General features: G+C 40.5%; 1 protein-coding gene across 1 annotated transcript in view; it reads right to left on the bottom strand.

Annotated features, from left to right (window-relative positions):
* Window positions 1-253: 253 nt before the first annotated feature.
* Window positions 254-23,362, bottom strand: part of LOC133462933 (apoptosis-stimulating of p53 protein 1-like) — a 39,006-nt gene continuing 15,897 nt past the window's right edge. Inside the window, exons 5-21 of the mRNA XM_061744467.1 lie at window positions 22,922-23,001; window positions 22,641-22,796; window positions 20,875-21,015; window positions 20,594-20,789; window positions 20,177-20,305; window positions 13,085-13,152; window positions 11,753-11,960; window positions 11,427-11,642; window positions 10,292-10,501; window positions 9,284-9,434; window positions 9,151-9,188; window positions 8,704-9,068; window positions 7,569-7,706; window positions 4,306-4,439; window positions 3,782-3,948; window positions 3,475-3,674; window positions 254-1,641 (exon numbers count right to left, since the gene is read on the bottom strand). Coding sequence (XP_061600451.1) covers window positions 1,600-1,641; window positions 3,475-3,674; window positions 3,782-3,948; window positions 4,306-4,439; window positions 7,569-7,706; window positions 8,704-9,068; window positions 9,151-9,188; window positions 9,284-9,434; window positions 10,292-10,501; window positions 11,427-11,642; window positions 11,753-11,960; window positions 13,085-13,152; window positions 20,177-20,305; window positions 20,594-20,789; window positions 20,875-21,015; window positions 22,641-22,796; window positions 22,922-23,001 — 2,639 coding nt within the window. The 3' untranslated portion in view covers window positions 254-1,599. The remainder of the gene's footprint in view (window positions 1,642-3,474; window positions 3,675-3,781; window positions 3,949-4,305; window positions 4,440-7,568; window positions 7,707-8,703; window positions 9,069-9,150; window positions 9,189-9,283; window positions 9,435-10,291; window positions 10,502-11,426; window positions 11,643-11,752; window positions 11,961-13,084; window positions 13,153-20,176; window positions 20,306-20,593; window positions 20,790-20,874; window positions 21,016-22,640; window positions 22,797-22,921; window positions 23,002-23,362) is intronic.

Here is a 23,362-nt window from a genome sequence, read left to right as displayed (position 1 = left end):
ACAGTGAAGGGGGTCAGACTTTCATAGATACAGATTTGTCTTTATTTCACTTTGCAAAGATGGGTGATTGTAAGGGACTGAGTCAAAGCCGCAGTTTAATTCATGTAGGGATTATACTTTTATTATTTTACATCAGCTGTATAGTTACAGGTTGCATATACACAGAGTAATGGTATGCACTCCTCAGAACAATGATCCACTCTCACATTAAACATCAGCCACCTTCTTGCTTCATATTTTACAGAGCATGGGTCCTTTGTGCCGAACCCTCGCTGACCACTAGGGGGCAGCAGTGAGCGGCGCCAGCACTCAGAAACAACAGAAGTGTACACTAGTGATAAGGAGAGTAGTAGTAATAGTAGAAAACGATGCTTTACTTTAAATAAAACAATAAAATAAGGGGAGCAGGGCAGATCATTAAACTACTGACAAAGATGACAGTGAAAAGGTGAAAACTTTTCAGAATTTCAGTCCCTTTATAATGCTGACACATTTTATATTTTTATCTTTACTGAAATAGGGCAAGAATGAGGCTGTTTTTCTTCTTAAGACACATTTCTGAGGAAGATTCAATAATATCAGTTTCAAAACAGATGACAACTTTGAACACTTTGCTTTAGATTGACGGGGAACACTGCTATGTTTCAGCAGTGTTGCACCAGAATAATGACCGCTCTTTTCAGCCCTGAACTCTATCTAGTCCTAACGTTTAAATCCATCTTCTTCACATACATGGAACCTTCCTTTTCACCTACTTTCTCCCGTTTTACCAGAAGCTCATGGCGGCATAAACTCCTGCTGACTTGACAGGGAATACTCAAAGCTTGGGATATCCGTAATGGTTCACAGATGCTTTTTATATCACTTATATAATCGGAACCGAAATATTCCTCTGAAACAACATGACGCCTTGTGTGGGTTGACGCCGACCTCAGCACCCCCGTGTCACAGTCTTGTGGTCGCACATCAGACACGTCTCCTCCCAGACTTTGTAAACACACTTGCCTATCCATCAACATTCAAACATAGTCTTATTCTCCGCTCTCTTTCCTCGCTCCATCTTCACCTTCACATTTCACATCTCAAGCATATTAATCCCCTGGCCTAACACTCCAGACTTTGGGTGCTTTAAATGAAAAAAAAAACAACAAAAAACCCCAAAAAACATATAAAATAAAGTGGCATTTAATAGTCAAAGCTCTAGAGAATGTCAGCACGTTCAGGCTTTTATTTTGATGTTTTGAAGCTGGGTGAAACTTGAAGCTACATCCAAAAGTTGCTTATAAAACTTGTTCTTTTAAATCTAAATTCAGCGCCTCTCATGCTGCTGAAGTCTTCTGAAGCTGTGGAGCTATGACTGCTGAAAACAACACCCAGACAGGTAAAAATGTATTCTGCTTTCATCATAAAGTGGCTCAGCGACATCCAGGCAAACAGAAAAAAGTGGCTTCATCTCCGCCTCTCGCTGCAGCCTCTCCCCTCCCTCAGCCTCATGGCTGCCCTTCCCTGCGTTCACAGCATGCTCCCCCTCTTCTTCTTCTTCTTCTTCTTTCGTCTGTATGCATGCGCCCTGTGTGAGCGTGCTTCCTGTTCTGGGCTTCACGCCAGTGAGCGTTGTCTGGGTTTGATCCTTGGATACAGCTGCAGAAAAAGCAAAACACAGAGGGGTCACTACATCCTGTTAACACCGTTCTCAAGGTACCTGAGGATCAGCGAGGCGATGCTGCGACGCTGCTTGGAAAGGAACCTGAAAATGTTTTGCCTTTTAAATTACAGTCACCTTTAAGAGTGAACTGAACAAGACATACAATGATGACTAAAGAACTACACGATTGTTTTGTGTCACTGAAGTTAATTTTAGAGTCATTTCGTTAAGTAAACAGATACATTTCAGATTTGTCAAGAACAAAAACCAAAATCCTCCAGATTAATTTAATTCAGTTGGTCGAATTACTTAAATTTAGTTTAAATGCACAACAGATTTAAAAAGAGATTTCTCAAACGGAAAGAAAAAATGAAAAAGTTGAAATGATTAAATTAAATGATTGCATTTATAGAAATTAAGTTTTCTTTGAAAAGCATTTGTACAAAAACAGTACAGAAGTACGAAAGCTTAAAGCAACATGACTCAGTCTTCATTGAAATGACTTGAATGACAAGGACATACAGTACAGACCAAAAGTTTGGACACAACTTCTCATTCAAACAAATGGGGTAGTACGTCCAAACTTTTGGTCTGTAATCTATATATATATATATATATATATATATATATATATATATAGACAGAACTCAACATGGTGCTGCACGTGGTTCCACATGCTGGTTGGCAAATTCAAAAACTGCACTCTAACACAGGTGTACTGGGGGGAGAGGCAGGGGCCACTGGAGCAGCTTGGTGTCAAGGACGCGTTGGCACGTCGAGGGGCTGGGGATCAATCCACCGACCTGCGGCCGGGGAGCAAGCCACTCCACATGGCTAATCAGGTACCGTATTTTCCGCACTATAAGGGGCAGGTAAAAGCTTTTAATTTTCTCAAAAACCGACAGTGCGCCATATATATGATCAATACGGTAATTTCTGTTACTGTAGTCAGGGGGATTGTGGATACTGTAGTTGGGGTCGCCAAAGTAACAGCGCTAAAACCGGCAGGAATCGTCACAGACATTCAAGACAACAGCAGCGACACCAACTCGAATAATGGCGACTGACGAGACGGAGCCGGGACCAGCGGATGCTGCACTCGCCCAGCTGTTTTATTCCTGCACGGAGGAATAAGATTTCGAGGGATTCGGGGGAATGAACTGGAAAAGTTCCCCTCCGCGTTTGTTTTGGGAGTGAACTGAAAGCTGGTGTTTATTCTGTTAATAAAAGTCTGACTTACAGTACTTTTCTTCTTGTTTTTTTTTTGCATTTGCTGTAGCATTTTGTAGCATTTCCTGTAGCGCAGCTCCATCAGGTAGATACGTAACTCAACCCGAGCCACTATAGTATGGTATCTTACCGTATATACCGTGCGCCTTATAATACACTGCGCCTTATACATGAAAAGGGTTTTAAAATAGGCCATTTTTTGAAGGTGCACCTTATAAATTTAATAAATCTCTTAAATCATCACCATCCTTGCCAATATTGAAAAAACATTTAAAGAACTTTCTTATTGTTTCATCTTTGTAGTGTTCATTATTTGATCTGAGTTACATTTTCTCTTGTGTATTTTGTTTTTTTTACTCCCCCTTGTGTACCTTTTGTTTTGTATTTTATTCATATATGGAAAGGATTCTATATAAGCCACCAGGCTTCTTTTTTGTTCAATTTGTCTTATATTGCTAAATAAATAAACTAAAACTAAACTAAACTACCGTATAATACGATGCACCTTATGGTGTGGAAAATACAGTAGTTTCTACAAAGCCGTTTCACTTTCTTCCCTGAGCAGGTTCACAGTGAGGCTGTGTGTGGTGTTTTCTCACCCCCAGCAGGTTCCTGGGTACGTATCCCTCGCGCTCGTTCACTCGAGCCCACCACCAGTCTGTCTCGGTGTCGTCGCGGCGACGCAGCACAGTGAGGGCGTCGCTCTCCTTGAAGGAGAGCTCATCCGGCTCCTGGGCGGTGTAGTCCCACAGAGCGTAGACTAAGCCTTTGTTCATCACACCCAACTTCTCCTGCACACCTGCCGGGGGCAAAAAACACGGCTCAATTCAGAAAAAAAGCCTCACTTTTATGTAAAATGTCTTTTGCATTATTTGGTCATTATAAATGTGTCTGAATAAAACTCACCATAGAGAAACTGAGAACACTGGGTGTAGCCCTCCTCCATTTCTTCACATTTATCCGCTGCGGTTTCCACATCGCTAATTGTTGTGGCGAAAATGGCGGCCCCGGACTCCACCAGCATCTTACAGAGGTTGACGCTGTTGCACGAGGCTGCACAGTGAAGAGGAGTCCTGCAAGTGTAGCATGAAAACAGATTTCAGCTCGTCCCGTGACAAAAGAATGAAGATGTTACAGTGAAACCTTTTATATATCCAGAGGATAAATGAGAGAGATGCCAGTATTAAACATGCTGAAACTGGGTAAGCCTGAATTCAGTCAGATGTAGCAGTAATTAAATCACATCTTTTGAATGCAGAGCCTCATTACTCATGCTAATCTCCTAAAATATGATTCGGTAAAGTCTGTTATTTCTGTCACGGCCGAGCTCCTGCTGTGTGAGTGTTCATCACTCAAAGCTGTCGAGCCCTTCAGCAGCTGCTGCTCTGGTTTTAGTCGGGATGCTATATGATCTGAGTAAAGGTACTGACCATCCGTCACTGTCGGCTGCGTTTACATTCACTCCGAAGTCCAGCAAGAACTTCACAATATGGTGGTGACCGGCACAGACGGCATTATGAAGAGGAGTTATGCCTTCGTCATTAGGCATACTGGGATTTTCCACCTTAAAAGACACAGATAGGTACACAGATATGTTATATTCAGTATTCGAGATGAGGGGGGATGAGGGGGGATGAGGGGGGTTGGCATCCCCCCTGAAATAAAAACGGTCAAAATCATCCCCCCTGTAAAACTGCCATCCCCCTTTCCATCCATTATGTCATTTCATCAATGAATGTGGTTTTACTGCTATTTCAACATTTAGAGTCATCACCAGAAAAATAACTTATTTGACAATTTTCACCTCTTTCAAGTAAACTTTCACTTGAAATAAGTAGGAAAATCTGCCAGTGGGACAAGATTTATCTTCTCATTACAAGCAAAGAAATCTGGTTCCACTGGCAGATTTTTCTACTTATTTCAAGTGAAAATCTACTTGAAACAGGTGAAAATTGTATTTTTTTTCCAATGATGAGTCTTGTTTTAAGTGTAATGAGATTTTTTTACTAAAATGAGACATTTTAACTAGAAATAAGACAAATATTCTTGTTAAGAGAGTTTTTGCAGTGATCCATTTTACTTATCCTGTGAAGGACAGAGTCACATTGATAAGTTCAGAAAACTGTTTTTTATTTTTGTGTTTTGATGTATTTGATGTAAGCCCAGTGGATATTTAAAGCTTACAGAAGGCTGCATTTAACTGCTGCTATGTCATTCCTGCAGTATTTCTTCAGGTGTTTTGGTCAGTGCTATTATTTGTAATATATTATATTATTTGTAATCAGCACAAATTATCTGTCCCCATATGATAAAATCCACCATCCCCCCTGATTTTTTTTTTTACAACTCGAGTACTGGTTATATTTAGTCAAATTCAAAGATCCAAAATGTTGGTATACAATGCAGCGCTCAGTATCAGTCTTTAGAAGTTCTATAATTAAAAACAAGAACATCCCAGACGTACAGAAGACAGGTGGCTGTGTTCTTTTGAGTGTGTTTGCTCCAGGCTGTGATAGCATCCAGCTAGCGTTGTTGTAACTGTGAAGCATCGTGATTGTTTCCTTGAGAGCATGAAACAGAGGAGGCCGTTCTGGAAGTCAGTAAGCAGCTCTCTCGCCACTGAGAGACGTCCAGGTTTCAAACTAAAGATTTAAGGCTTTGATCTCTCTTTCTCTCTCAACGCTGTAGCCCTGCAATAAAGACGGAGTGTGCTCACGATAACAACTCTGTACACCTCACAACTGAGACCACCTCTCCCCCGACACCACTGCTTTGGATCAAAGATAAAGCAAGTGAAGGTTTTGAAAAACATCCCTGCCATGGGAGATCTGGTGAGGAATGTGCATGTGGGCGTAAGGCACTGCAAAATGTTATCTTGTTGCATAACAAAAAGGTTTTGTTTTAATTTAGGAAAGTATGAAAACCATAGCACATTGGTAGTTTGGCTAATATACGTCTGAGGACATTCAGCTCCTGTCGGCATAAACCAAAAGATTGAACTAAAAGAATCTTCTCATTCATCAAAAAATGTTCATTACATTATTCTTCATCCTTGAGCTTCCTTCAGATTATTAAAAACAAATTGCAAACAGCATGATGGGGATTATTAACAGTTTTAGACACTCTTTAGTGAGGATTTACACTGTACCTCAGTAGAGTTCAATTCAATTCAATTCAATTCAATTTTATTTATATAGCGTCTAATACAACAAAAGTTGTCTCTAGACGCTTTCCAGAGACCCATACCCAGAACATGACCCCTGAGCAATTATTACATAAACACTGGCAGGTAAAAACTCCCATAGTGGGAGAAAAACCTTAAGCCAAACAGTGGCAAGGAAAAACTCCCCTTTAGGAGGGAAGAAACCTTGAGCAGGACCAGGCTCATAAAGGGGGACCCTCCTGCCGAGGGCCAGACTGGGGGTCGGGGACGTCAACAGCACAGCAGGCAGGTGGAAGCAGCAACGGGATGACCGGGGGTGGGGACCGCAGGCCAGCACGCAGCTCCCGAAGCTCCGGCCCAATCAGCAAGCCCCAGGTTGGGGTGCAGGGTTGGGGAAAGGTTGAGAAGAGGCAGGGCCAGGGAGAGGAGTCTTGATGGACAAACCTCTCCCCCGCCTGAAAGGGGCCTGCCTCTTCACTCCCACGCTGCAGGTTCCGGTGTTGTGCATTCAGAGTTGAGGCCTAGACTGACACCAGCACCTTCTCTTCGTGTGCTTCTGGATGCAGGTGACGTGCAGCATGACCACAACAGCTCCTCTGTTCATACGGTGCTCCACAAGGCTCCATACTCAGCCCACAACTTCTAATGATCCACATGAAACCCATCTGATGTCTAAGCTGGTCTTATCTTTTAGGGCTTTGCTGATAGATGTTTACATACATGCAAATGTATTGTATTTGTTTAGCATAGTAAACTTATAGGTTTCAGTTCCTTGTTATTTAAAACATTTTTTGTTGTAATTTATCTTTTCCGACCAGTGAATCCTGCCTCACCATCACTTGCCAAAGAGAAGACTGCATGTAAGTTCTTCTCATTTTCTCTGATGCACCAGCATCTTTAAAAAAAAAGAACACATTCTAACTCAAGTTGTCACATACATAAGTATTTGGGTGGAAAGTGAGGCGTCAGATGACGTTAACGTCAGGTTAAGACACTGATACTTCAATACATCTTTACACTGAAATGGCCAAGATGAAATATTTGTTCATTCGATTGACCCTGATCAGTATCGGTTTATAAAGGCGCCAGTACAATCAATACTGATTCAGTACAGAAGAACAACAAACATGATTGTTATTTTGAATAATAGTAGTAAACAATGATAATCATAATAATAATAATATGAACAAAGAAGCTAAAAAGTACATAAGTAATAAAGCTAACAAGGGTATGAATAAGGGTATGAATAAAGCCAGTATAGCACACAAGCTGCAGCCTCTGCTACAGTATATTTTATTGTTGGCCAGGTCAATGTTTGTAAGTGATTAAAGTTGGAAGAAAGAAAGTCAGCAAAACAAAACTGCAACCAGTGCATCTTTAAGTGAATCTTTAGTTATGCTTCAGAACCATAGATAACATAAGCTGTCTGTATATTATCCACTGATTTTACTTATTTGGACTTGACTGCAGCTCTGCAACAAGACTAATCAACATCAAAAATGGATAAGTGCAACATGATTAGTATTTCACCTCGTATATGATCCTCTGTACCAAATCAAACTCTCCCTCTAGCGAGGCGTCCAGCAGCAGAGCCAGGGGGTTGAATTTGACCCGGAGACCGTGGCCCGTCCGCTCCGACGACGGCTTCTTGAGGTTGGTTCGCTTTGCCTTCAGCAACAGAAGTAGAGAGAAACCAAGAGTGTTGACGATGCAGAAAAAGAATATCTAAGTCAGCATTTCCTGCTTTAACTGACATGTTACGGAGAAGGATTCTTTTGCTTTGGTAGCAGTTACGTATTCTTGCTGACCAACATTTAAGTTATGAGAGTATGAAGAAAAGCACATAATACTGTCTCCCTATAAACTAGGGCTGGGGATCGATTAAAATGTCAAGAATCGATTTGATTCCGATGCTTAAGATTCAGAATCGATTATCAAGATTTGATCCGATTCGATTCGATTCCAATATTGATTTGGGTTAGTGTTATTAAAACAGTTTTTTGAGCTGTTGCATGAATTATATGACTGTAGTTATGCAAAATATTACTACTAGTATTATATTGAGATTCAACAGCAAGTATTGGCAGCTAATGATGCTGTAAGGACCAATCAGCTCCCAGAATGCTGATAGAACTGCTTTCAGAAACATCATGTGGGTCAGAATTACCAAACAGATCCAGGGAGGAAACAGAGACGGATGAAATCGGTTTTATTTTTTCCCACATTCCGTTTTTATTTGTTCCATTTTCGGTCTATTTTGGTTTTTAATTTTTGAGCATTTGGTTTTTAGCATTTTTTGCAAATGTAACCCCAAGACAGAATATAAAGTAATGAAATATAGACAATTTATGCAATTATAACCTAACACTTTAATGTTTTCAAACCTTTAAACATATTTAAAGGCAAAAACATGGCACCAGTTATTCTCGTGTCCAACAAAACATTCCTTTTTTGGGGATAAACAAAAAAATAACCAAAAGTTGTAATGTAATGATGAAAAAAAAAATACATAAATAAATAAAAGAAAAAAAAAATCGATCTTTAGACATATGAATCGATTTTTAGGAATTAATATGAGAATCGATTTAGAATTGGGAAATCGATTTTTTCAACACAGGCCTACTATAAACCATGATTTTAACGTATATAGTCAGTGTTTCTGTACCTTTGGCAGTGAAGGTGGTGCAGGAGGCGATGGAGAAGGCGGCGTGTGTCCCCCGGAGCTGTGGACAGGACTGGATCCTCTCTTGTTGCTGTGGCTCTGGTCCTCGGGCCTCTCGGGTGCAGGGGGGGGGCTGGGCTTGGCTGATGGAGACAGCTTGCTGCTGCTCTCTGCCGGCGTTGTGTCTTTGGACATTTCGATGGTAACGACGGGAGGAGACAAGCGGCAGGAGTCTGGGCTGGGTTTTTGAGCTTCAGCGTCCACAGCTGCCACGCTGACGTGCTTGTCGCCAGGCTCCACGTTCCCATTGGCTGAATGGACGTGTTCCATGTCTCCTAAATGACACTCAGGCTGGTAGAACGTGTTGCCTGAAACGAGGAGGGGGGCTTAAATACGTGTCATCTTTGTAATGAGCTAAAGCCACATGGACGTTCTATTTCACAGTCTTACCTGAGCCTCCCTCCATTCCGCCTGCCAACGTGTTGAACCTGGACACCAGAGTCACATGTATTTTTGTTAGCTTTGGTTCATTTTGAAAATATTTGTTTCTCTCTGGAGAGGCACAAGCGACGGTTTCACCAACCTCTGGTACAGCAGCTTTTGGATGTTGGGCCCCTGTGGGCCCTCAGGCTCGGTGATGGAGTTGCGCTTTTTGAGAGGTCTTGGAGCATTGCTGAGGCGCCGGCGGAGAACCTCCAGGTCGGCATCATTCTGGTATCGGAGCTGAGAGTGGGCTACGAGACGGGCATTTAAAAGACTTTACCAACCTTGTGGGAAGCTACAGTGACAAAATCATGAAAACTTAATCGGCTGTTGCTCTGCCTGACATTGTTATCTGGATTTTATGCTCAATTTGGTACCAAAACTTAGCGTTTTAAGTGTGAGTTCTTAAGAAAAATTGATAATGTATCAAATGAATACCATCTTCCCTTTGGGTTCAACATTTACGGCTGGAGATACAAATATCATATTGATCTCTGCAGGCAAAGTGCATGAATCTGTTTATTTTTTGTTAGCTAAGTAAACAGTTGTTGTTTGAGCAACATATTTAACCCTTGTGTTGTCTTTGGGTCAAAATGACCCAATTCTTCTATCCTTCTTTCCTCCTGCCATGCTCTCTCCTTCCTTCTTCCTTTCCTCTTTTCCTCCTTTTTTACCCTCCTTTACTCCTTTTTCTTCCTGCCTCTCTTCCGTCATTCGTTCCTTTATTACCTTCTTTGCTTTTCCTTCCTTCTTTCCTTATTTTCTCCATTCCTTCCTTCCTTTCTCCCTTCCTTCCATCTTTTCTCCCTTCCTTACTCCCTTTCCTACTTCCTTCCTTCTTTCCTCCTTTCTCCCTTCCTTCCATCTTTTCTCCCTTCTTTCCTCCCTTCCATCTTTTCTCCCTTCTTTCCTCCCTTTCCTACTTCCTTCCTTCTTTCCTTCTTTCCTCCTTTCTTCCTTACTTCCTTCTTTCCTTCATTCCATCTTTTCTCCCTTCACCCTCCCTTGACCCAAAGACAGCACAAGGGTTAATAAGAACTCATCCTTGTAGAGTTAAAAAAAGTCCTAATTATTGGTGAGTTCCAGGTGGGTCATCTCTAGTACCTACCCACTGGGGTGAGCTTGGTGGGACTGAGGGGGCGAGGGATGTTCTCCACACTGGGGGGAGGGACGATTTTCCCATCACTACTCTCTCCTCCTCCTTTCCCTCCATCTGTAACATCCTCCCCTGCTGCCTTCACTCCTCCTCCTCCTCCGTGGAGGAAAGGGACGGGAGATGGAGACGAGGAGGATGTTGGGAGGATGGGTTTGCCGTAAACTGTGGAGAGAAAAGGTACAGGTACGATGTAAAAACAGTTTCCAACTACATGTTTTGGGTCTGGAGCAGGGGTGTCAAATGTGCGGCCCACGGCCCGCATGCGGCCCGAGAGAAGTTTCCAACGCAAAAAAACGAAATGTTAATTTACTAAAAAGGAAGGCATAAATAATTGCCATGAATTGCAGCATATCTGATAATATATTTCTTCTACAAATCCATCGTTATTCCACAAAGAGAGCAGTTTTTAGTTTTCTAGAATGCATTTGCCGATTTTATTTCTTTGTAGACGGTCGTTTATTTTTATAAACTGACTACTATTATATATTTTTGCAGGAAAAATATCACTGCTAAAAAAGATGATAGAAGATATTTATTCTGAGAATTTCAGTTTTGAATACGAGGATAGTGACAAAGTAAAACAGTTAAAAGAGAAGTGCTGACTTTTTCGGCACACTGGCGTAAATATCCGCGTCAATTTTTAAAAATAAATACACTTAATTGTACTGGAAAAATCTCTAAATCACAAAGAAACACTCTCGGATGTAATAAGAAAGATTTTGCTTTTAATTAAATTTCCTATAAAAAAGCGAAATATAAAAATAAACATACTTGTTTCTGTTTATCTGTGTAAAATGATATTAAAAGTATCTTACATAATTTGGAAAAAAAACGAGAAATTTCAAGAAAAGATCCTGAAGAAATATATTTTACATAATTAGAGTGTAAACAAAGTGGATATTTCCTTTAAAATTAACTAAACTGATATTGGATTAGATAACAATATTAAAAAAAAAGAATTAGAGAAAAAATGTTCCGCACCGTTTTTGTTATTTTGAGCGTGCGGCCCGCGAGAAATAAATTGGTCAAATCTGGCCCGCCAAGCAAAATGAGTTTGACACCCCTGGTCTGGATTCATGCTACGCACCTGCTTTGACGGTCGGCCGGTTGCTGAGGGATCCGTAGTTCTTGGCCTGAGGCTGCTGGAGGTACATGCTGTAGATGGAGCTGCTGTTCATGGTGGCGGGGCCCTTCCTGGGGGACTGGGGCCTGGACGGGTGGTCCGGGACGTAGGGACGGACAGCCACCGCCGGAGGGGGGTCTGTGCGCTCCGTTTGGGAGGACAGTGGAGAGGCGGTAGGACCTAACAGCAGAAAAACGTCATGAAAAGAAAATTAATCATTTGAAATAGCTTTTAGTAAATGAATTTAAAAAAAAGGGTCACTCATAAATAAAGAAGAGGCCTCAGATCACCTTGGCCGGGATTGGGAGGGATGGAAATGCGCTGCTGTATTTGCTGTGAAGTGGGGGATGATGATGAAGAGGGGGAAGTGGCATTAGCGGCGCTGGATCGGGGCCAGCCCAGCGTCCCGGGGGCAGAGCGGGGCAGCGAGCTCGTGGCACTGTGATGTCCTGCTGCCTGGTGGGTGGCGCTGGGATATGTACCGTAACCAGAAGGAAGCTGCTGGCAAAGAGAGACAGTGCAGCTGTTTTTAACCAAAACCTTCATGACTGTTCCTGAAACAGACTTTTGCCCGCAGACATCACAGTTTACAAGTAGGAAAAGTCATGCACAGCACTGGACTGCAAAGTGAGAGCCTCCACGCAGCCTTCAGGAAAGTACAGAATACCGTATTTTCTGGACTATAAGCCGCTACTTTTTTCATAGGTTTTCAACCATGCGGCTTATACAAAGGTGCGGCTATTCTGTGGATTTTTCTTCCACCGCTCGGGGCGCTCTAACCAGAATTAGAATCAAAACTAAGACAAAATAAATGCAAAGAAGAATACGCTACTTATTCTTTAGCAGATAGAAGTAGGTAGAAGCAGATTTCAAACAGATAAATAGATAAATAAATACCGGTTATTTTCTCCTGGTTCTGTCCCGTTTTAATCAGCAAAGTTGCTGCCGTGTTAAAAGACACTGATAGGACAATGGAATAACACTTCATTGGTTCTCAGGAGGGCATGAAGTTAGTTAGTTAGTTAGTTAGTTAGTTAGTTAGTTAGTTAGTTAGTTAGTGATTTATTCCGAACATGCAAACAGACATTTGAAATTTTTGTTGTTGCTGTTTAATTATTTTTATTTAATTTAATTTAATTTTTTTTTTTTTTTTTATTTTTTCCTTTATTATTATTAATGTAGAACAATTTGTCTGGCTACATAAATGTATCTTTAATATCTCCATGGTACATCCAGATCAGACAGTACCCTGTTTAATATATTTATTTTTTTTCTCAGTTTTTTTTTTCCCCACTTCTGAATTAATTAACTATTAATATTTGGTACAAATGTGTACAAATTTATTTATTTTACATACTGCCATTTGTTTTGATGTTATAAGTGTTGTTGAATGTTACTATATTACAAAAATCAATAAATATATGTTTAAAAAAAAAAAAAAGACACTGATAGATCTATTTAGGTACAAACATGTACATCATTTACAGTTCAAAATTGTTCTGTACATGTAGTAAATAAAATACATATAGTAAAAAAAAAAATAGTAAAAAAAAAATACGGTATTTAAATGTTGGTAAAATCTCACCATGTTTCACTGCAATCATGTGAGACAGAAACAGTACCTGTTCTGGACTGCTGGTCCTCCAGTCCGGCACGCTCTTACCGATGCTCGGCCACGGAGCTTCATTAGCTGAACAGAGAAGAGGAGAGGAGAAGAGGTCAGAAAGAGGGGAAAAGCAATCAAGAGGTTGCAGACCACATTATAAGGAAAAGAGGATGTACTATGAATGCCTAAGTGGGTAAAAAAACATGTGGCAAGTAAACAGAGTTAGTACTTAGTAGATGTAAAGAGAGCATTTCTTATAAAAGGCTGAAAGTCTTGATGCCCAGTTGAGGCCTGAAAAATATATTCAGCTGCTACGGTTCAATAACAAAACTTGGCAGAGCAAAAAAAAAAGAAAAAAGAAAAAGATAAAAAGCTTATCATTATAAAAATACACATAAAAAATGATGCAGTCAGCTCTACACATGACACTTCTGCTTCATTACAGCCTTCATAAGGTCCATTTTCACACTTACGCCGATGACACTCAGATATATATCTCCTCCAACCCCACCGCTGCCATTCCTCCCACTTCCCTCACCACCTGCCTACACGACATCAATACCTGGATGAGCAATAACTTTTTAAAACTCAACGGCAATAAAACTGAGGCTCTTCTCATCGGCTCCAAATCCACCCTCACCAAGTCACAACCCTCTCCCGCCCTTCCCATCATCATCGACGGCTTTCCGGTACCCTTTTCCCCCCACGTCAAGAGCCTCGGCGTCATTTTGGACAGCACACTTTCATTTGCACCTCACATTTACAACATCACCCGGACTGCATTCTTTCACCTCCGCAACATCTCCAGACTCCGTCCAGCACTGTCCCAATCCAGCACAGAAATCCTGGTCCACTCATTCATCACATCCCGTATTGATTACTGCAACGCCCTCCTCACTGGCCTCCCAACCAAACTCACCGACAAACTGCAACTCATACAGAACTCGGCCGCCCGGATCATCACCCGCACCAAGTCATCTGATCACATCACCCCCGTCCTCATCCAACTCCACTGGCTCCCAGTCCAATACCGTATCATTTACAAAAACCTCCTCCTCACCCACAAAGCCCTTCACAACCTAGCCCCCACTTACCTCTGTGACCTATTGCAAGATTACACCCCCTCCCGTACCCTCCGCTCAACCTCTGCTGGACTTCTTTTCACTCCCACCTCACACCTTAGCACCATGGGTGCCCGAGCTTTCAGCTGCTCGGCACCCAGACTCTGGAACTCCCTCCCCCCACACATAAAACAAATAGACTCCATCACCACATTCAAAACACAACTCAAAACCCACCTGTTCAAACTTGCCCATTCACTATAACCGGACATCACGCACTACTTCCCACCAGTTTGTTTGTCTACTGTTATACTATTTGTCTTGCTACTTGTATGGATGTTTATTGTATTTTTAATTGTATTTCCTGTGTTTTTATTCTGTAAGGTGACCTTGGGTGTCGTGAAAGGCGCCTCCAAATAAAATGAATTATTATTATTATTATAACAAGTTGTGTGCAATATTTGTAACAGACTCCCAGACATGTAGTTATATTTAATTGGACATTACAACTCTGGCCTGCAGTTGTAAAGGCTTAACAACACGATGTCAAGCGCTAAACTGCCTGAAAGTCACCGTGCATGGTTGATAATTAAAACCTATTCTCACCTGAAAACATGTGATTAGTGGCAGTGCAACAAGAGCCACTGCTCATGAGAAGGGGATCGAAACTTTGGTGTGTGTAGCTGCTAGAATGTCCCAATGCCAAAACAGAATAACAAACCTCAATGTTATATGAAAGTTGCAGTCACTTAATGTGCATTTTGGTGCTGTTCTGCTATTTTTAACTCTTAAAAGCCTGATGGTGATAGGGAAAAAAAAACAATCAAAAACCCAGAGAACACAAAGCTGCGGCTACAAAGATTTCCCAGAAACCGCATCGGGAAAATAAAAACAGATGATAAAAGGAGTTGTGAACTCTGCTTCTACTCTCTGGATGGTTTCATAACTATCTGACACAGTCAAGAAGCGCAGTCAGGTCACAGCATGGGTCAGTCGCTAAGTCCTGATCCACTCTTGCTTGTTAAGATGTGAAGGTAAAGCCTCATCTCAACCTCATGCTCATCCCTTATCCCCACCTGCAAGGAAACATCCTTGTGAGTAAGTCAGGTAAGTCAGGTGACCGCCAAAGTCTACTGACAGACTTACACTGTTACTACAGCGTCACTGCTATAAAAGTATTCTTTAATATTGTTGTCTTCAGTGGTATTATTGACAGTAAGTCCCATTAGGTGTCACATTTGGCCAAATCTGTTGTCATAGTGTCATTTCAGACTGTTACCTAACCCTCTGGCAGATATCAGCGGCACGGCCACGTCACAGGTTTTGCACGTACCGGGCTAATGCTGATTAACTATCTGCGGCCGGTACGGTAACGTGTGCAGCCTGCAGTCTGCCGCCGCTGTAACCTGCTGACCTCGGGGAGAAAACAGCCACGACAGGAAACAAACAGTCAGCTTTGTGCGGGGTGGAAACTTGGCCTTCTGCCTGGCAGCCCAGATTAGAAGCAGCCACTCGGAGTTGTGGAGAAAAGACGCCGGGCACAGAGGGCGCAGTGACGACACAGCGCTTCCCGGCACAAAAGGACAAACGGGTGTCCCAGGTTCCCGGTATCAGATCATCACAGCATGCCTCGGTACATTTAGTTCTAGGTAAATCAGGGCCTCCAGGAAACAAGGGCATTCCCCCAAAACATGATAGCAGACATCCGTGTCCTAATGTATCAGAAGTAAACAGGCTCCTGACGATTTACTGACATGTAAGAAGATGTACAGGACTGTCTCAGAAAATTAGAATATTGTGATAAAGTTCTTTATTTTCTGTAATGCAATTAAAAAAACAAAAATGTCATACATTCTGGATTCATTACAAATCAACTGAAATATTGCAAGCCTTTTATTATTTTAATATTGCTGATTATGGTTTACAGTTTAAGATTAAGATTCTCAGAATATTCTAATTTTTTTTTGTATAGATGTCTTTATTGAGGGCATTAAAAAAAAGAAATAAGATTTACAATAACAATATAATTATCAATATTTTCCCCCCTTTTTTTAACTTTTCATAACATTACTTAAACCAAAATAAATAAATAATAATAATAATAATAATAATAATAATAATAATAATAATAATAATAATAATAATAATAATAATAATAATAATAATAATAATAATAATAATAATAATAATAATAATAATAATAATAAAAAAAAGAATATTCTAATTTTTTGAGATAGGATATTTGAGTTTTCTTAAGCTGTAAACCATGATCAGCAATATTAAAATAATAAAAGGCTTGCAATATTTCAGTTGATTTGTAATGAATCCAGAATGTATGACATTTTTGCAATACAGAAAATAAAGGACTTTATCACAATATTCTAATTTTCTGACACAGACCTGTATAAATGTATCTTTGAAGTTTAACAAACATTGTATTTCATACCAAATTATGTCAAAAGAATATATCTGCCTGCCACTCATATCACAGTTAGACAACATCGACTTGACCAGTTCTGGCAGATTATGGTACTAACTCTCTAGTTCATCGGTAAAATGTCTTCTTAAATGAACTCAGTACTTTTGAAGCCGTTTCTACTGATTTACAAAGATTCCTTGCAGGCCTGTCAAAAATAGGAGCAAAATAAGACCGTTGTGAGATGCAGATCCTGTTACCACTTTCTATCAAATATCCCTCCAAGTCAGTGAAATACGACGCCCTCTTTCTCTTCCTCTTGCTCTCAAATCAAAAACAAATCGGGAACCTTTGCTGTGATATTCTTTCTTTTAAATGTTTCCTTGTGTATTCCTCACTAATGTCAAGGTTTGTTTGATTGATTTAAAACATTTATTTTAATCAGTGTGATGACAGCCTGTGACCCTCCAAACCCTGCTTGCCTAAAACCTCCTATTATCCAACTCAAACACACACAAACACACACACATTACGTAACCGTATATAGCCGCAGGTTTACACGGCTAAGACTTCCTTTCATTCTTTTGAGCCGGCCTGTCCAGAAGGCTGTTGGCATGATTTATAACCGTGTGTTTAACACATTACGTCGTTCTGGGAATAAATAGAACGGTGGCATTTGCGTTGGCATTCACAAACACAATGGGATTTGTAAGAGCGCTGATTTAAGACACAATTTTCTCTTAAACGTGGAACTAGAAGATGATCTCATTCTGCAAGATGATATGAGATGATTCAACAAGGGAGCGATGTTGACAGGTTACACCGACAAAGATAATGATGGAGGCACTAGAAAGTCAAACTAGTGTGATTATTAGTCACATTTAATGAAGTCATAATGAGATTGGTGTCTCTGCTCTAAGTATTGGTAAAAAAAAGAGAGAGAGACAATTTCCCAATTATTTCCCAGTACAATTGAATGAGTGGGAGTAAAGATCGGGGCTGGCCTTCAGTTTATTTTCTGACGTGGTTTCCTCACCCTGAGCAGCTGCTGACTATCAGATGTCTTGTCTCCGTCTTTTATACGCATGACCCTTACATTTTGAGGTCATTTTGTGAGGATGATTTAATTATGTCCCCGTCTCCTCACCATCTGGCCTGTGTAGTCGCACCGACACAAACACTTTGCTGAATGATCTGTTCGTATGTCCTCTTCGCTGTTCCAGCCCAGGACCAAGATTAACACCATGCGCTGCGTTTAGCCTCTTTCATGCATGATGACTGAAAATGGTGAAATCATAATTTAATTAAGAGGTCTATATTAATCTAGTTATTAACCTGCGTTAAAGATGTTGTAGAACATAAGTAAAGTTGCTTTCGTCAACGAAAATTATGACTAAATAGTGTCGTCAACGAACCGATAACGATAATTAAATACAGGACTGTCTCAGAAAATTAGAATATTGTGATAAAGTCCTTTATTTTCTGTAATGCAATTAAAAAAACAAAAATGTCATACATTCTGGATTCATTACAAATCAACTGAAATATTGCAAGCCTTTTATTATTTTAATATTGCTGATTATGGCTTACAGTTTAAGATTAAGATTCCCAGAATATTCTAATTTTTTGAGATAGGATATTTGAGTTTTCTTAAGCTGTAAACCATGATCAGCAATATTAAAATAATAAAAGGCTTGCAATATTTCAGTTGATTTGTAATGAATCCAGAATGTATGACATTTTTGCATTACAGAAAATAAAGGACTTTATCACAATATTCTAATTTTCGGAGACAGTCCTGTATATAATGCAATATCGTAGACGAATAAAAAAAAGACTAAAATGTAGATTACAAAATAAAACTATGCTAAAATGTGTCTTCATTTTCGTTGACCGAGACAAGACGAAATGTTCTACCAAAGATCCTTAATGTCCATGTTTTCAGTAGTTTCTCTGGTTTAGTTCTGCTGCTGGGTGACGTTAGTCCTCAATCCCAGTCGCTGCAGCGGGGAATCAGATCCAGAAGATGCAGCTGCAGAGTTAGAGGCTGATGCCGTTAACGCAGAGCTCGAGGTTCACGTCAATTTAAAAAAAAGTTAAATAGAGAAACGCGGGGATCTTCTCTGGGGCTGGGAGAAGAAGAAAAGACCATCTTTGGATACACTTTCCTACATAGACGTGGAAAAGAAAACTGAATGTGTCGTCGAAAAAGAAAAAGATGGGGAAAAATGTGGAAAAATAAATATGTTCTAAACTCAAATTAGAGTCTTCTGTATCTGGGATGAATGTATTCTTGAGTCTATAAGGTAACAATATAATAATAAGATAACCTTGTTTGAATTGTAGAATGGGTTTGGATAAATACAATCTTTGACTAAAACGAGACTAAAATGGTCCTGGACAATTCTGACTAAAGTAAGACTAAAATGTTCAGACTTTTAGTCGACTGAAACTTGACATGACTAGACGAGTATGAACACAACTAAAACTAATGAAAACTAAAATGATAGCTTGACCCAAAGACTAGACTAAAACTAAAATTGAAACAGGCTGACAAAACCAACATTAGACACAAGATCATAACTGATGATTATAAGGAGTCGGACGTGTAACGTTTCTGAAGTGTTACAATCAATCCAGAAGAGATAGATGCTACTTTTTGTGAATCACAAACCAGCAGTAGTGTTTATAAGTCTCTAATTTTGCTTTACACTGTATGATACATACTTTTCTAAGACGCAGACATTAGTTTTGGTTATTGCCAGTACTGGAGTTGAGGGGAGATGAGGGGGGATGGCATCCCCCCTGAAATAAAAATGGTCAAAATCATCCCCCCTGTAAAACTGCCATCCCCCCTTTCCATCCCTTATGTCATTTCATCAATGAATGTGATATTACTGCTATTTCAACATTTAGAGTCATCACCAGAAAAATAACACCAGAAAAATAACTTATTTGACAATTTTCACCTGTTTCAAGTACATTTTCACTTGAAATAAGTAGGAAAATCTGCCAGTGGGACAAGATTTATCTTCTTATTACAAGCAAAAAAAAAATCTCCACTGGCAGATTTTTCTAGTTATTTCAAGTGAAAATCTACTTGAAACAGGTGAAAATTGTTTTTTCCAATGATGAGTCTTGTTTTACAGTAAGTGTAATGAGATTTTTTTTTTTACTAAAATGAGAAATTTTAACTAGAAATATTCTTGTTACGATTTTGAGTTTTTGCAGTGATCCATTTTACTTATCGTGTGAAGGACAGAGTCATATTGATAAGTTCAGAAAACTGTTTTTTATTGTTGTGTTTTGATGTATTTGATGTAAGCCCAGTGGATATTTAAAGCTTACAGAAGGCTGCATTTAACTGCTGCTATGTCATTCCTGCAGTATTTCTGCAGGTGTTTTGGTCACTGCAATTATTTGTAATATATTATATTATTTGTAATCAGCACAAATTATCTGTCCCCATATGATAAAATCCACCGTCCCCCCTGTTTTTTTTTTTACAACTCGAGTACTGGTTACTGCACATCTTTCTCCTGGGTACTGCACGGCGGAGTTACGCTCCAGGAGCTGCTAATCTAACCCAGAGTGGTGAGTGCGTTTCTCTACGGGCCCCTCCAGAACTCACAGTTGTTACCGTCCCCTCCGTGAGGGGATGCAGGTCCGGCCCACGCCTCGGTGGGCTCAGACAGGACGATGTCTAAATCTGAGACTTTCCACTGGACGGAAGACTTCCTGTTGCCCGTCCTGTCGTCCTCTGCGCGGCCACCAAACACAACAACAGGAACAACCACCAAAAACACAACGGGACGACAACGACGCCATCATGACGACGTCATAATGACAGTCGCAACAACGAGCACCACATTAGTGAGGGTAAACACGGAGTCACCACGTTGTAACAACAGATAAGGGGAAGGAACCAACAAGGAGCCAACAAACAGGAAAGAAAAAGAAACAGACCAGTTAGGGCAGAGACAGATTCTTCTCTTCTTGTAAAAGCAACTAAAAAATGCCAAACGAGCAGCAGTGTAGTCCTACCAACCTGAGAGGGAGCGGGTGTGGCTGAGCTGAGAGGGTTTAGGTGGAGGGTCGGGGGGCAGGGGGTAGCCGGCCTCTGATCTCCCCTCAGAGGGAACCTGGATGTACGGGCAGACGGCCGCCACTCGACCTGAGACTCCGCTGCCAGGGTGAGGAGAGGTCTGAGGGGAGGCCAGGCCTCCGCCGTTCATCCGGCTCAACTACACACAGATGGAACGAGAAACTTCAGAAACCGCAGAGCAAAGTTTAAGCTGCCGTGACGGAAATACAGATCAGATTCTGTACCTCTGCTCTCTTCTTGTGCAGGCGTTCTCTGAGGTCGCCGATGCGCTGATCCATCACCGTCACCTGGGCGTTCCTCTTGTTCAGGAGTTCCTTGTTGTGGGCCAGCTTGCTGCTCTGCTCCAAGTTATGGCGGTTACGAGCCTGAAACACAGAGTTGGAGATGCTGCGTTAGGAAACCCCTTTCTGATCAAAGACCTTTTCCCAATGTAATGTTGTACATGTATCCATGTTCTTTTTGCTTGTTTTTTTTGTGTTTCACTCATAGTGACATGTACCGTCTTATTTGCTCAGGAGTCAATATAAAGTAATATAAGTTGTAATAACAATATCCCATGCACACTCACACACACTTATTTTTTGTCTTTATTCTTTATTATTTATATATTGCATTATTAGTTTGCCATCACTTTTGTGTAGTTATACTTTTTGTTTTTGTATGTTAATCTTGTGTTCTTTATAACACATGAAATTTTAATATCTTCGGTGGAGGCTTCAAATAAACCCATTGGGTTTTTTGTCTCTTCCTGCACCTATAGTATTTATATTTGATATTTCCTGTATATTTTTAAAACTGTGCAAAACAATAAACTAAACTAAACTAAACCTTTGCAGATGGATGTTTGCATGTTTATCTGTTTATTTAAAAGGATCCCCATTATTCAACGCCAAAACGAGAGCTAGTCTTCCTGGGGTCCAGACAATAAAATACAAAATCAAACATACAATCTCAATTGATAAAGTACATTTAAAAATATAAAAATAAAATTACATATAAGAAATAGAGAAAAACATCATACAAATCATATATAATTTGATGTATTGATCTCACTCGATCAGATACGCTATATGTTGTTATAACCCTTGTGCTGTCTTTGGGTCAAAATGACCCAATTCTTCTATCCTTCTTTCCTCCTGCTCTCTCCTTCCTTCTTTCTTTCCTCTTTTCCTCCTTTTTTACCCTCCTTTACTCCTTTTTCTTCCTACCTCCCTTCCGTCATTCGTTCCTTTATTACCTTCTTTGCTTTTCCTTCCTTCTTTCCTTATTTTATCCATTCCTTCCTTTTTCCCTCCCTCCCTTCTTTCCTTTTCTCCCTTCTTTCCTTTCTTTCTCCCTTCCTTCCATATTTTCTCCCTTCCTTACTCCCTTTCCTACTTCCTTCCTTATTTTATCCTTTCTTCCTTACTTCCTCCGTTCGTTCTTTTCTCCCTTCCTTACTCCCTTTCCCACTTCCTTCCTTCTTTTCTCCTTTCTTCCTTCTTTCCTCCCTTCCATCTTTTCTCCCTTCCTTACTCCCTTTCCTACTTCCTTCCTTCCTTCCTTCCTTCCTTCCTTCCTTCCTTCCTTCCTTCCTTCCTTCCTTCCTTCCTTCCTTCCTTCCTTCCTTCCTTCCTTCCTACCTTCCTTCCTTCCTTCCTTCCTTCCTTCCTTCCTTCCTTCTTTCCTTCATTCCTTCTTTTCTCCCTTCCCCCTCCCTTGACCCAAAGACAGCACAAGGGTTAAGGTGGTGACAACAAATACATTCTTCGTCTTTGTTTCAAATCAGCCTTTCTTTTGATGTCACAAATCTCACCTGGAAGGGTGTTCAAATATGCAACTGATCTATAAAGTACTTTCCTCTTCATAGAGTCAGACTTAGGTTAGGGAACATAATCCAACCACTATTCGTCCCTCGAGTGTTATATGAATGAATATTTGTTAATAATTCTATGGAAATATGTAAGTACATTAGTTGATATCCTATCCTCGAGACATGTGTGTCATGTACCTGCAGCTCCTGGTAGAGCTTCCTCAGCTCCAGGGCTGCAGGGCCAGACAGAGCTTTGTGTCCTGTGCTTGCACCCTGCGACCCCGGTGCTCCCGTTGGTGCACCGGAGTGCAGCTGAAGGCGTCCTCTTCTCAAGTCCTCCAGCTGTTGACTCAACTGCCAGAAAACAATGTCAAAAGGAAATGAATGACAGCTCCTTGGCTGCAGGCAAAACAATCTTTGGAAAAACTGGGCCTATTGGTGGGAAACGAGCCTTCACTGGAGCGTAACCTCCACCTCACCTGGTCAACTCTGATCACTGCTGACTGCAGCTCTGCCTGCTTCTCCTGGAAAAGGCTGCTCACATGCTCAATCTCTGCAGCTGCAAACAAAAGACAGAGGCAGGACATGAATCAGTGCAATTCTATCTTTATATATTAACGCCATACAGGACTGTCTCAGAGAATCAGAATATTGTGATGAAGTTCTTAATTTTCTGTAATGCAATTAAAAAAACAAAATTGTCATACATTCTGGATTCATTACAAATCAACTGAAATATTACAAGCCTTTTATTATTTTAATATTGCTGATTATGGCTTACAGTTTAAGATTAAGATTCCCAGAATATTCAAATTTTTTGAGATAGGATATTTGAGTTTTGTTAAGCTGTAAGCCATGATCAGCAATATTAAAATAATAAAAGGCTTGTAATATTTCAGTTGGTTTGCAATGAATCCAGA

The sequence above is a fragment of the Cololabis saira genome, chromosome 16 (assembly GCF_033807715.1).
Source record: "Cololabis saira isolate AMF1-May2022 chromosome 16, fColSai1.1, whole genome shotgun sequence".
Classification (NCBI taxonomy): Eukaryota; Metazoa; Chordata; class Actinopteri; order Beloniformes; family Belonidae; genus Cololabis; species Cololabis saira.
The sequence above is the reverse complement of the archived record's forward strand: the minus strand, read 5'-3'. Positions and strand labels throughout refer to the sequence as shown.